The sequence below is a fragment of the Phocoena sinus genome, chromosome 12, assembly GCF_008692025.1.
Source record: "Phocoena sinus isolate mPhoSin1 chromosome 12, mPhoSin1.pri, whole genome shotgun sequence".
NCBI classification, from domain to species: domain Eukaryota; kingdom Metazoa; phylum Chordata; class Mammalia; order Artiodactyla; family Phocoenidae; genus Phocoena; species Phocoena sinus.
The window spans coordinates 89,857,930-89,871,881 of record NC_045774.1 but is presented as its reverse complement, the minus strand read 5'-3'; the positions used below and the strand labels follow the sequence as shown (position 1 = coordinate 89,871,881).

The 13,952-nt window shown below is 36.5% G+C and overlaps 1 protein-coding gene across 1 annotated transcript in view; it reads right to left on the bottom strand.

Moving 5' to 3' along the window:
• Positions 1-3,396: 3,396 nt before the first annotated feature.
• EYS (eyes shut homolog) overlaps positions 3,397-13,952 on the bottom strand; it is a 1,696,347-nt gene continuing 1,685,791 nt past the window's right edge. The window contains 2 exon segments of the mRNA XM_032651890.1: positions 3,397-4,586; positions 9,690-9,851. Of these exon segments, the coding sequence (XP_032507781.1) occupies positions 3,397-4,586; positions 9,690-9,851 (1,352 nt within the window).

Sequence of the window (13,952 nt, the reverse complement as noted above, 5' to 3'; positions counted from 1 at the left end):
TCATTATTTACCATATCTCTTAACTTGCTAATTGTAGCTTAAATTGTACGTGAACCAAATCCTAGTTACAAGTTTTTTGGAGTTATGAAACATCTAAGGCCATAGTAAATGTTTAAAAGTTAAGAAACATAATAGCAACAATAGGAAAGTGGAGTGACAAGCCACTTGGATATTATTAACGTGTTTATGTATGTGCGATAACATAAAACTACTTGTCAGCTGGTGAGTTTGCATACAGCTGTTCTCAGTTTTTTTTAATAGCGGCTGTGTATAAATCAAGTTTAAGTGCATTGTGAGAGCTTGCTGGTGAACAGGATCTTATTAAAGCAAATAGTTTAAACGTTTAAACATACCGGTTGCATTATTCCCATCTCCTCAGATCCCTGTAAAACAATGGTCAGGTTGCCACTTAGTAATGACCACAAAAGGCAGTTCACATAGTCAACACTTGACTTTTGTCTCCCAAGGCAAATCACAAATAAAATTGGTTACTGCTCTTATGAAGGTGCCAAACACCCCGATTCTTTGGCTTCTGTTTCATAAAGAATTTTAATTCATGTATAGAGCAAGAGAGTACATGAATGGGTGAGCTGAAACACAAATATTAGGTCAATAGCTAGAAGTGTCTTTAAAAAATGAGTTCACTGTTTTATAGGTAAATATTTCTATCTCTTGGCTAAGGTATTTCAGCTTACTTTAAAAAATGTTCTCATGTTTACATTCAACACTTTGTTTCAGAAGCATCATGACGTTATAGTAAAATGATCTGAAAGGTCCTTAGCAATTTTTATTTTGTGATGGAAAAGCATATCACATAGGAAATCTTCAACGCCATCATCACTAGGGTAGCAAAAACAAATAATGTTGATAACTTACCACATGAAATTTTGGATTTTAAGGCGAAAAAATATTTTAACCAAGTCATTCTGACTTACAGGAGAATCTCTAGCGAAAAAATATTTTAACCAAGTCATTCTGACTTACAGGAGAATCTCTAGGTAGCAGTGTTCACTTCTTCTTTTGTGCCTATTCTTCAGGCATTTGCTGGGTTCTTAGAATTAAGTGGTGAGCAATACCCTAACCCTCCAACCTCTTGGAGCTTGCAGTGTGGTGTAGAAAGGCCAGTGGTCACATCTGAATGTAAGACTACAGCTGTGAGAAGCAGCTTTAAAGCAACAATTCTCAAACTTACTGGTTTCAAGACCCCTTTACACTGTTAACAGTTAATGAGACCTCTAAAGAGCTTTTGTTTTTTTGGATTGTGTCTATCCTTATTTAGCGTATTAGAAATTACAATTTTTTTAATTGTAAAAATACTTGTTTGACAGTAATCCCATTATATGGTAATAACATTTTATGTAAAATAACTTCCAAGCTAAGTCAGTTTAGTTAAGAGACAGGTCTTTTTCATGTATGTACGTCTCCAGTGTGTCTGACTTAAGACACAGCTGGATTCTCTTATCTGCTTCTGCATTTAATGTTTGGCAATATGTCATTTTGTTTGAAATACATGAAGATCTGGCTTCACACAGAATTGTCGTTGGGAAAGGAAGAATCTGGATCCCCTGAAAATATCTAGGGGCCCTCCGGTCCTTCGACTCTACTTTGGGAAGTGCTGCTTTAAAGAAAGGCACGCTGTATTATGAGAAGATGTGGCCAAATGTGATGGGTGTGTGGTATAGGCAAAGTTTCCTTGCAGCTTTTGTAGCCTTCCTAAAACAGCTTTCTTGCCTTTTTGCATAAAATGTGTATCTTTGAAAGTCAACTATCAAAAGGAATTTTTTTAGAACATTATGATCTCAACTCCAAAGTTAAATGGAATGGTATGGACCAAAGCAAATTTAGGTCACAGTTTTTCAGCATAGTTTGGATGGAGTTGTCTTGTGTAGTTTCTGTTAAAAAACAAAACCTTTGAATTGATGCATAGACATTCTGCAGTTCTACCTTACATTATATTTTGCTCACACACTTTCTAATGTTGATAGGAATCGTATGTCTGGGGACACTTTGTGTCCCATCAAATAATGCCAAAGTTCCTAACTTTGGTTTTGGGGCTTTGCAAGACTGTAGCTTTCTGATTGCAATGGAGTGGCAAAAATAACAAGTCAAAAAAGAAAAATCTGTAAAGTTCTGCAATGATAAACTGTTCATCTAGCTGTTTTGTATAGACTGGAATCTGTACAGGCAGATTTTGATTATTAATAGCATTGGCAAGTTAAACTGTGCATCAATCCTATGTGTAAAGTCTTTTCTCCATTTAATAGATAATTATAGATTTTTCCTTTTCAACTTTACATGCTCCTATTACCAAGATTGTTTTCCTCCACACGGTCCTGTTCTACCTGTTAGAGCTTTATGTCGGTCATGTGTTATCAGTTGCTTTCCTGGTGGCAAAATTGTCATAAATACCAAACTCTGAAAATGTTAAGTAACAACAGCAGCAATGACTGTCTCCCAGTCTGAACGGTGGGAGGGTGAAAATGCTCTTCACAGTTACACCAGTAACTGGTGTTTGGGCAAAATGTACTTTCTCAAGTTATGCTTTTAATGGCACAGATATTATCAGGAAAATAATTTTCAATAACATTATTCAGAACCTGTTTTATGCTCAGTTTGGAGACCTGTAGCCTTGAATGGTTAAATATAAATGCAGTTTAATTTTAAAATTTGATCAGTTATATAAGTACATGGCTTAAAAAGTCAAGAAATTCTACAACATTTATAAACAAAACCCAACAGTGTCTGCACTGCTCTCTGGAGATAACCACATCCAATTCTTTTAGACATTTCTTAGGATATTTGTGAGTGACATGTATATGCTATCTTTTTAAGTTAAAAAAGAAACTATAATATCTATTGATAACTTACTGTGGAAGACAAGGATTTAACTTTCACCAGCTAACTCTTCTTTCCCCCATCTCTGCCTCCCCACATTCATTCAATGATTTTTGGTTTAAGTCTGTATTCAGATTTCACATTATTTCAATCATATAACTATTCATAGCTGAGCCATGTAATAGGCTATGATATTTCCTTTGTTAATAATTTTAATTTTTCCTTTGGTTAATACTTTTGCCTTTTTCTTATTTTTCTTTGTATGTATCACTAATTCATTTTCACCTAAATTTTATTTAAAAAACAGTTCACAGATGAATAAACACTAAATGAACTAATGGAGTGAAAACTCAGGACTCAGATAAATTGGATGTAGGAAAAATGACCAAAATCTTTTCTCCAGCTATATTTTATAAGCTTATAAAAAAAAAGAAGTGTTAACATTTAGACTATTTCAGGAAATAGTAAACAGTTGATTTCCAGTAAACAATATGCCAAAGAAATAACTATCAACTATATTTACATATATATTTTATATATTTAAATTGCTAGTTTGTTAGCCTAATCTTGTTCATCACCATTATAAACATTGTATCCTTCTGATTTAATTAACTCAATTTTTTTTGAATCTTGAAAAAATACATCTTTAATTTTGCCAACAAAATTTCTTTTAAAAATCTCTTGAGTAATAATATTTACCTTTCGGCCATATTCAAAGCCCCCCAGATAACAAATACCATCATAGTTGAGAGCAACAAACTTTTTGTGTGGATTAGTATCCTCAGAGAGAATTAGGTTGCCATCTAGGTAGGCCTTAATAAGAGTCTGATTTTGAATTATAATTAAATGGTGCCACTTATTGCAACAGAATGTACCATTGCTATAAATCATAGGTACAGAGATGCTTTCTCCTAAGTTAACTGCTATTTTCAGGGTCTGATTATGGAGACCAATTGCCAGAAAATCATTGTCCTCATTTTGAGCTTTTCCTACCCATACAATTAAACCTTCGGTTTCAGTAGTACTGAAATTTAAGGATATAGTAGTGAACTGAAGATTTCTCATTCTGTAATCTGGATCAGTGTATTTAATGTAAGAATTACCCATAAATTTTGCAGTTGAAAATGAAGTGTTGTTTTCACAATACCTTCCCACCCAACCCAAAGTACACAAACAACTGTAAGAAAATGATTGGTCAGGTAAACATAGAGATTGGTGGAGGCAAAGATTATTCAAACAGTACACAGACTGGTCACATGTATTTCCTGCCCAATGTGGTAAGCAGCTGCAAGAAAAAGTTGTGCCATTTACTATACATTCACCCCTGTTTTTGCACACGTTGTACCCACAGGCTGTCCCATCACAGTCACCTACATTTGAACCATCTTTTGCTCCTAATTCGGTTAATTGTAACTCTTGATTATTTATAATAACTTCTCGGACACAACCTTGAAAACCTACAGGTTCTTTCCCTGTTGCCATGGGATTTACAAGGTTTAAGGATGACACTCCTCCAATATAGAAGTCGGTATTTGTGTCCAGGGAGCTCATTTTAACGTTGGCTTTTTCTGTTACATTTATCCCATCCAAAGTCAGGTAGCTTTCTGCACCATCTCTTCCTGCTTTAATCACATGCCAAGTATTTCTATTAATAGTTACTTTTTGGAGAGTTTCTAGAACGATAGTTCTGTCACCAAGATTGTAGCGGAGTTGAACAGAACCGTTTACTAAAGAGATACATAAAAAATCACCTGTGGAGAAAGAAAAGCAACAGTAAAATGTCACTTCATTAAAAACTTGCCCCTTTTTGGAGAAGAAAGATTACAAATCTTGATCACAGTTATGTTAGAGAGTTTTGTGTCCATTTACAGATCAAAATATATCTATACATTCATACACATATCCTGTATTCTTTTGCTCTGGAGTTGGCCACATATGTTTTCCCTGGTTGTAAATATTTCACACTGAATGAATGTATTGTGGTACCAAGTTAAAGTGAGGTTTTTCTTTAACGGTTTAAGTTAAGGATGAATGTGTAAAAATTAAGTTGGATGTTTGACTCTGAGCCACTGATGCTGTTTTTGACAGACGTTGTTGGTGGGGGGAAGATAAGAGAAGTGTTGACTGGAAAAAATGCACAACCTACAAGTTGAGAATTATGTTTTACTTGGCAGACTTTCTAAGGACTTCAAGCCCGGGAGACAGGACTCTCAAATCACTCTGAGGGACTGCTCTGAAGAGGCGGGGCGGGGCCGGGGTGCGGGGAGACGGATGACAACAGGAAATAATCAACAAAGACCAGGTGGTCAGAATATCAAAAGATTACTGTTAATTAAAGAAAACCAGACATCTCAAGCTAAGGAATTTAGTGCTTTTCTATGTGTGGGAAAATGCAGGAGTCTGGCTCACTGACATCATTCCTTTGACATGCACCTCAGCTACCTGGGGCCAGTGCCCTGTGCTTTTTCATCCTGAGTCTCCTCAGGGTGCACCGTCGGGTGTGGCTGCAGCAGCTGATTGCTTGATGCGGGGCATCCTGTTTCCATCCTGCGTTCCCCCAGGGCTCACCTGGGGAGGCTGCAATGTGGTGGCTTGATGGCTGCAACATCCTTTGTTTACTGATAGAGCAGCGACATTTCTCCTTCACAGAAGTAAGAGCGATTTAGTGGTGGTGCTATGAAAATCTCATATGGTGTGCTTTCCAAAGTTTCAGCCATGCGCTTGGCAGCAAGCTCTATCTACAAGTACGCAAATCTCTATGAGCTCTCTGCTTGGGTGTTTTAAAGGCACCTCAAGCTCCAAAGTTTCTCTCAGTTTGTGAACTTCCTTCCATACACCTGGTCTCCTTCAGTCTTTCCAAACTCAGTTAAGTCACTCCATCCATCCAGTGATCAGATACAACATTTAAGTGTGATCCTGGGTCTCTGATCAAACAGATTTTCTAGCATTTTGGTTCGTTGTAAACACCTTCATCCTGCCCACTTCTCTCCTGCCACCTTAGTTAAATTTACTGTCATCTCCAGCTTGATCTATTGGGAGAGCCGCTCCACCCTTCTTGCTTTCCAGTTGACTTTCTAATCTACACTGAAGCTCAAATGATCTTTGCAAATGAAAGTCTGATCATTATGCTATCCTTTAATGGCATTCCCTGTTGGGATAAGAACCTAGATTCTTTAAGGTATAGAGACTCCCTCTCCAGCAGCCTTACTGGGAGTGCTCTCCCCTCTCCTCCAGCAGCACTGACCTTGTTAGGGTTTACCCTTTTCTTACAGAACATTTGCGTGTGTTGTTTTCTTGGAAAACTTCCCCGTCCCGCTCCACCTACTCTAGGTAACTCCTGCCCATCTTTCAGGTCTCGGATCAAATGCCACTTCCTCAGAGAAGTCTTCTTTGATTCCACTGTTGCTTTAATAGCACTAGTTTTCTCTCCTTCACAATATTTATCTCATTTTATAACTCTATAGTCATGTCTTTACAAATCTGAACAAATAGGATCCAGCATGCGTATGAAAGTTTCAGTGAGGCATTCAGAGGAAAAGCAAATGCAACTCTCCATGCCTGGGAAAAGAATGTAGCCCTACAAGGTGAGATTCCTTCCAGAGGGCAGCAAAGTGTTTAACATAGCAAAACATGTAGAAATGTTCCTTGAGACTGTATTTTCCCTTCCCCCTAACATTTCACAACCAATAAAACTTTCCCTTTTCTTGTCCAGGGAGATTTCTTGACAAGTGGTACTCTCCTCCTACATGCATGGTCCACACTGTCTCACCTCCTTCCAGCACCCAATGTCTGTTATTTTTCCTCCCCTTTGTGGTCCACACCAGGCTATTCAAGGATGGTTGGGAGACCTAGCAGCTCTAAAGTCACGCACCTCTCATTTCCACCTGTATGAGCCCATGCAAAATACGGTTGTCTTGTTTTTAATCATTTTCCTCATAGAGAATTTCTAGTGAATATAATCTACGTCATTGCATCCGTGATTATTTGACTAACAGCTGCCTTATCCACCAACTTGTAAGTTTCTTGAGAATAGGATCTGTGCCGCTTTGGCTCAACATTTTATCCCCTGCACCGTGCACAGTGTCTGGCACAGAAGATGCTCATAACTAATTGTTCAATTAGGAAATTCCTTTTGTATACTTGTGGGGTGAGATGACTCAGTATTTCTCAACAACTAGTTATAGGCCGAAAGCAAAACAAAACAAAAACAAAAACATCTTTTCCCTGTAATATACATAAGTTTAAAATTTTTCCCGACAAAAGGAAGAAATTCAGTTTATTCATGGATTTTCTAACATAAACACCATTTTAAGCCTAAAGAAAGAGAGAAGCTGCATTATGAGATTTTAGGTTATATGTGAAAAAATTAAATACAGATTGAATCATCTACATTTTTATACCACAGAACCTAGAACAATGAAATATAATTGATATTAAGTTTTAAAATTTATAACACTCCGAATATACTTCATGGCCTGCAAATGGGCACAAACCTCTTTCACAGGATCATGGAAGAAGTTTCTCCTGCTACTTGTAGCCTGTTCTATAGTCAATAATCCTCAATAAGGAGCTACGTTGGAATAAAAAATATCTAAAAAATGATTAGGAAAGCTGAAGCTGTGATCTGTAATATTACTGGCCAAGTTGACAACTAGAAGAAAGATCAAGGAGAATAGCTTCAGCCAGGGAAGGTTAATCTTAACGTGACTTTGCTTGTATGCTCTTGTCTTACTTCTCTTTTATTGTTCAGTTGTTTGAATATGCTTTAACTTTACATTGTGGGTGACGAGGCTATTTCAATACACATTTATCTGTGAGGATTGTAACCACATCAGGATGAATTCAGGCTATCTGTGATTAATTGGTGCTTAACATAAAATTGATTTTGTATCAAAAGAGCTCACTTTAAGGTATTAAATATTTAGCAGAAACAGATAAACAAGTGCCGAGGTTTATCTCTTTAAAATTTCTTTCCATAATCAGAGATCTAAAATCAACTAGGATAATTTTTAAGTTATGTTGTTTTAAATTTTGCACTATTTGAAATTATTCAAATTAATAAGCTCTAAAGAGAAACAGAAACCTTGTTAATGGAGAATTTGTTTTTCTACATATGAAAACCTAACTGGCTGCTGATACCTAAATTTGTGGGTTTTGACGTTGTGTATTAAATGTTTGGGCATTTTTACCAATAGCTCCTCTCAGCAGAGGATCAGCTAGAAGGCTTGGTTAATGTTTATATCAGACATAGCTCTTAGAGAAGGTCAAAGTACGGGGCAGTCACCTGTATTTTATGCAACCTTAAATGAATGAAACATACTTTACCACCTGATTATTAATAAATCAGTTTATGGCTTTCATCTGATAATTACCTTCAGGTTAATCCGAGCCTGAGAATGTAGAGTATAGATTTAATATTTTAAAGTTTTCATGAGTTCCTTACATAAGTGTCAAATGCAGCACCAGTTATGACATGAAACTAATCTATTTTCATCTTTGTTAATAGCGTCTAAGGGCATAAAAAAGGAAAATCTTGACGGTTATGAACTGAAATACAAAGCTATTTAGATGTAAGAAAGTGTGCTCCCTCTGTCCTATGTGTGTTAATGTAAATGAGCTTTTTATTTTATACACATAAATATAACTATCCAGTGTACCGATTATAAAATGATAGCACAACGTTCTTGGCCAGTCACAGTCCTGACTATCTCTTGATTTTCTGCCCTTATCATACAAAGGTTAACCTTGAGTTTTTATGAGCAATACAACTTAATATGATTGTCTTTTAATGTCTCTTGATTTAAAAATAGAAATTTTCTGTTTGTACATGATTCTCCCATTTGGCATTTTCACGGGGAGATTTAAATCAATCATACATTTAAAACCAAATATCAAATCTCAGGAGAACAAACCTCTTCTAAGAGATTTATCTTTTTCCTTTGAGATTATCATCTTTTCTCCTTGAAATTATTTTGAAAGTATTTTACCAGTGCCTTGAGATGGAACCACTTTTGTCTAATTCTCTGAGAGTCTCATTATTTAGCAGCATAATGAGACACCTTTAAAAGAACTCCTTATACTAGATTGTGAAAATCAGAGCATCATTTTTGTTCACTGTTGAAACAAAATAAACTGATTTATTTATCATTACCAAAATTTCATTTTCTGAGAAACAAGTTGAAAGAAAAGCCAAATGTAAACATTTAAAAATATTTGGCAGTAGAAATGTAACTAGGCAAATGTCTTTGTCAAAGTTCTGGAGAAAGATATTATGAAGATGGAAATCAAGAGTTAGCAATAAAAAATCAAATTTTCAAACTGAAACATAAAATATTTTTATTTCATATTATGATAATTTATGCAATTTTCATAGTTAAAAAGACATTTTTATAAACTTATTTTGGAACATGGGTCCCAGGTTTACTATTTAAATGACTGAATAACTTAAAGGAATTTTTCTGAGTTATAAATGTGGATGGATTTACTGGGAATATATCAGTCATGACTTCCTTTCCTTTATCTTTTGTATGCATATTTTGTCCATTTTGACATAGGACTATTATGCATAGCTTCAACCTCTTTTTTTGATGGGATTGTTATAAAGTTGAGCATATGCTGTATTTGGACTTTGCTAACTGTAATTCTAACAAAGCTCTTGCTATTTTGCTAACATTCATATTTAGGAGTCAATTCAAAGCATACATTTGCAGGGACAATAGAACAAAAAGATCAAATGTTTACATATTTTATAGACTAAGTGACTTAAAAAAATACTCTATGACACATCACTTAAGAGCCTATTAGGAATTCATTAGAATTTTTTTTTTCCCCAGCAAAGATCTTGCCAACTTTACCTGACTCTGCTTTTAAGCGTTGGGCAACGTAGAATAGGATGCCATCTGCATTAAGAGGCTGGAACTGCAGTTGAATATGTGTCTTTTTTCGAACAGGAAAGGAAGCAAAAGACATCCAGGATAATTCGTGGCTTTTGAAAGATGGATCACTTATAGACAAAGCTTAAAAAACAAAACAAAACAGAGACCTGAATTTCAAAAGTGTGTTGCTCATAAATACAATAAATTCACATAGTTTTGTCATTTAAGAACTTACCTTCCAAGAGCTGCTCCCAACTGAACACGTTGAACCTTGGTAACTCTGTTCTAATCCCACTAACTAGAGGCCAATTAAAAAAACCTTCTGTGCTCCTTTTGTTTGGTACTGTATGACACAAATCCTCTGCTCCAGGTTGCGTTATAGAAAGACTTCAGATGCATAGATTCTGAGAATATCTTATTCGTATCTCAAAAATGTGAGATTCTAGGGAATGTCTTCCTTACATTAAAAAAGATTCAAATAGGGGAAGATAGAAGGCATCGCTATATGAATTATTCTTCAGTTTCTATATATCTGATTAAAGTATAAAGTGTAATCAAGTCAAGAGATATTTTAAGTGATTATATATATATTAATTTTTTCTTTATTAATTTTGGGGGCTGCGTCTGGTCTTAGTCGCAGCATGCGGGGTCTTTGTTGAGGCCTGTGGGCTTCTCTAGTTGTGGTGCGCGGACTCCTGGGCATGGGGGGTCCAGAGTGCATGGACTCTGTAGTTTGCGGCATGCGAGCTCTCGTTGAGGTGCGTGAGCTCAGTAGTTGTGGCGTGTGGGCTTAGTTGCCCTGCAGCATGTGAGATCTTAGTTCCCTGACCAGGGATCAAACCCGAGTCTCCTGAATTGGAAGGTGGGTTCTTTACCACTGGACCACCAGGGAAGTCCCTAAGTGATTATATAAATCGAAATAAATGTCAGTTTACTTGGCATTAATTTAGGACCATACCTCTGCAGAAGGTGCTAACTCTTGGGTTTTACTTCAGGTTAAGCATGAGAAAATTCATTTCAATATGAATTGAAGTAGAATCATTTATACAGGTTTATAGTCCCTCAGATATTACTTGATGCTTCTGTGTATAACTGACCAGATGGGAATTATTAGACGAAGAAGGAAAGTTCTGAACACTAGGCAGTTTTTATCTCTTTACGGAGTCTATATTCCTTCTTTCTTTCTCATTTTATAATGTGACAGTGTTTCTTGTGTGTGTGCTGGTTCACCACTTACCTTGAGCCATTAATCTAGTTATTTTGCCTTTTCTCCCTCTGGGTCAGGCCTGTACTAACTGTTGTCTTTCACTTTTAGGCTGACAGGTATCTGGTAAGTGTTTACCCCAGAGGCATTCGCTGATTTTTAAGCGACTACATCATTCATTTTGACTTATTGCAATTAAGAATGGCAGAGGTTAGAATCACCCGGGGTAGTTGCTAAGGATGCAAAGTCCTGTACCTCATTGCTAGAGCATCTGAATTATTAAAACTGAGATGTGGTCTAGGAAGCAGACACATGTTAACAAACATCCAGGTATTTCTGACTTAGGTGTCACTTGAACCATATTTTCATCAACACTGAATTAAAGTTTATATTAAGAATACAGAGAAGGTTTTAAAAGTGTGTCCTTTTGAAATTATTTTTTTAAGTATTACTAAAGCAAGACCTATTTATTATAAGTCATTTAAATAATACGGAAGAGTGTAAAGTAAAAAGATGAAATGTCATTCTTCTTTCTCTTCTCTTAATTCCCAGGAACCACTATGAACAGTTTATTGAATATTATATAGCCAGGCCTTGTTTTTCAGTGCACATACAATTAATGTGTGTGTATATCTAGTACCCGATTTATTTCACATAAATGAAACCATATTATATATAAACTATACATAATATACTTGCCTTTTTTACTCAATAATCTGTCTTCACGAAACTTCGACTTTAGCGTGTTTTGCCTATTGGTTCTTTTAAATACTTGCACAGTGTTTTAAAAAATAGACTTGGTTAAAAATAGTCCATCGTTTACCTTAGTGTTCATTCTTAGTGTACATTCTGTGGGTTTTGACAAATGTAGTGACGTGTATCTACCATTATAGTATCGTAAAGAATAGTTTTACTGTCCTAAACATCTACTGTGCTTCATTTATGTACCCTTCCCTTCTCCCCTCCCTCTGGTAACCACTGATACTTTTATTGTCCTCATAGTTTTGCTTTTTCCAGCATGCCATAGAGTTGGAATCATACAGCCTGTAGCCTTTTCAGATTGGCTCTTTTCAATTAGTAATAGGTATTTAAGGCTCCTCCATGTCTTCATGGCTTGATAGCTCATTTCTTTTCAGCGATGAATAATATACCATTGTCTGTAAGAACAATGGCGTATTTATACATTCACTGACTTAAGGACATCCTGATTGCTTCCAAGTTTCAGCAATTATGAATAAAGCTGCTATAAACAACGGTGCACAGGTTTTTTTGTGTGGAGATAAGTTTTTAACTCATGTGGTTAAATACCAAGGAGTGTCATTGCTGGATCGTTGGTAAGAGTATGTTTAGTTTTGTAAAAATCGCCCACTGTCTTCCAAAGTAACTGTATCATTTTGCATTCCTGCCAGCAGTGCATGAGCATCCCGGTTGCTCTACACCACTTCTGGCATTTGGTGTCGTCAGCGTTTTTGATGTTTGCTGTTTTAGTAGGCATGGTATCTCACAGTTGCTTTAATTTGCAGTTCCTTAATGACATATGATGCGGATCATTTTGCTTATGCTTATTTTCCATCTGTGTATCTTCTTTAGTGAGGTGTATGTTCAGATCCTTTGCCCACTTTTAAATTGGGTTTTTCATTTTCTTGTTGGTGAGTTTTACAAGTTCTTTGCCTGTTTTGGATAACAGTCCTCTCTCAGACATGTTTTTGCAAATATTTTCTCCCAGTCTGTGGCTTGTCTTCTCATTATTTTGAAAGTCCTTTGCAAAGCAGAAGTTGTTAATTTTAATGAAGTCCAACTTAATTCTTTCTCTCATGGGTCCTGCCTGTGGTGTTGCATCTAAAGTCATCACCAAACTCAAGGTTATTTAGATTTTTCTCCTATCTTCTAGGAGTTCTATAGTTTTGTATTTTACATTTAGGTATACGATCCATTTTGAGTTAATTTTTGAGAAGAGGATAATGTCTGTGTCTAGACTTTTTATTTTTTGCATATGCATATCTAGCTTTTTCAACACCACTTGTTTGAAAGACTGTCTTTTCTCCATTGTACTGCTTTTGCTCTTTTGTCAAAGATTAACTGACTGTATTTGTGTGGGCATGATATTTTATAGAATGGATATAGGATAATTTCCTTAGCAGTTCCCTCACTGAAGGACATCTCAGCCATTTCTTCTGGTTTCCCATTCTATCTCTCTGGCTGCATGTGCCTCTGTCCTCTAAATTTTATAATTCCTCAGTGCTTTCCTAGCTTCCTCCCTCTTTTTTTCTTTCTCTTGGTGATCTCTCATCTAGTTCCATGTGCTCAAAAATCATATCACAACTCCTTTAAAATTTATATCTGTCTAAACATTTTCTCTGAGCTCAATCTCATATAGCCATCTTTCTCATTGATAACTTGTCCTGGGTATCTCAGTCATATCAAGTTTAACACGTTTGAAATTGTACTGCTCGAAAATATTCCTCCCCCAGACTTCCTCAGATCAGTAAATGGATCCCTTATCCATTCACGGCTCTGTACAGAAAACTGGTAGTCATCCTAATTGCACTCTCTCCAACGTTTCCTCTGCCTTTGCCAGGGTAATGCTTCGGCAGGTCTTGCAGATCCTGTCTGGATGATATATTTATGTCTGTCTACAGCTTTCCATTTCCATTGCCACTATCCAGATTGAGGTCACTATCACCTCTTGATTAGACCATTGCAATACACTCCTAACTGACCTTTCACTTCTCTTAAGCCCCTCTAATTCATTTCACATGGTTGCCAGAGGAATCTTTTAAAAACATGAATTCGGGCTTCCCTGGTGGCGCAGTGGTCGAGAGTCCGCCTGCCGATGCAGGGGACACGGGTTCATGCCCCGGTCCGGGAAGATCCCACATGCCGCGGAGTGGCTGGACCCGTGAGCCACGGCCGCTGAGCCTGTGCTCCGCAACGGGAGAGGCCACAACAGTGAGAGGCCCGCGTACCGCAAAAAAAAAAAACAAAAAAAAAACCCAAAAAACATGAATTCATTTCCCTGTTTATAATCTTTAGAGATT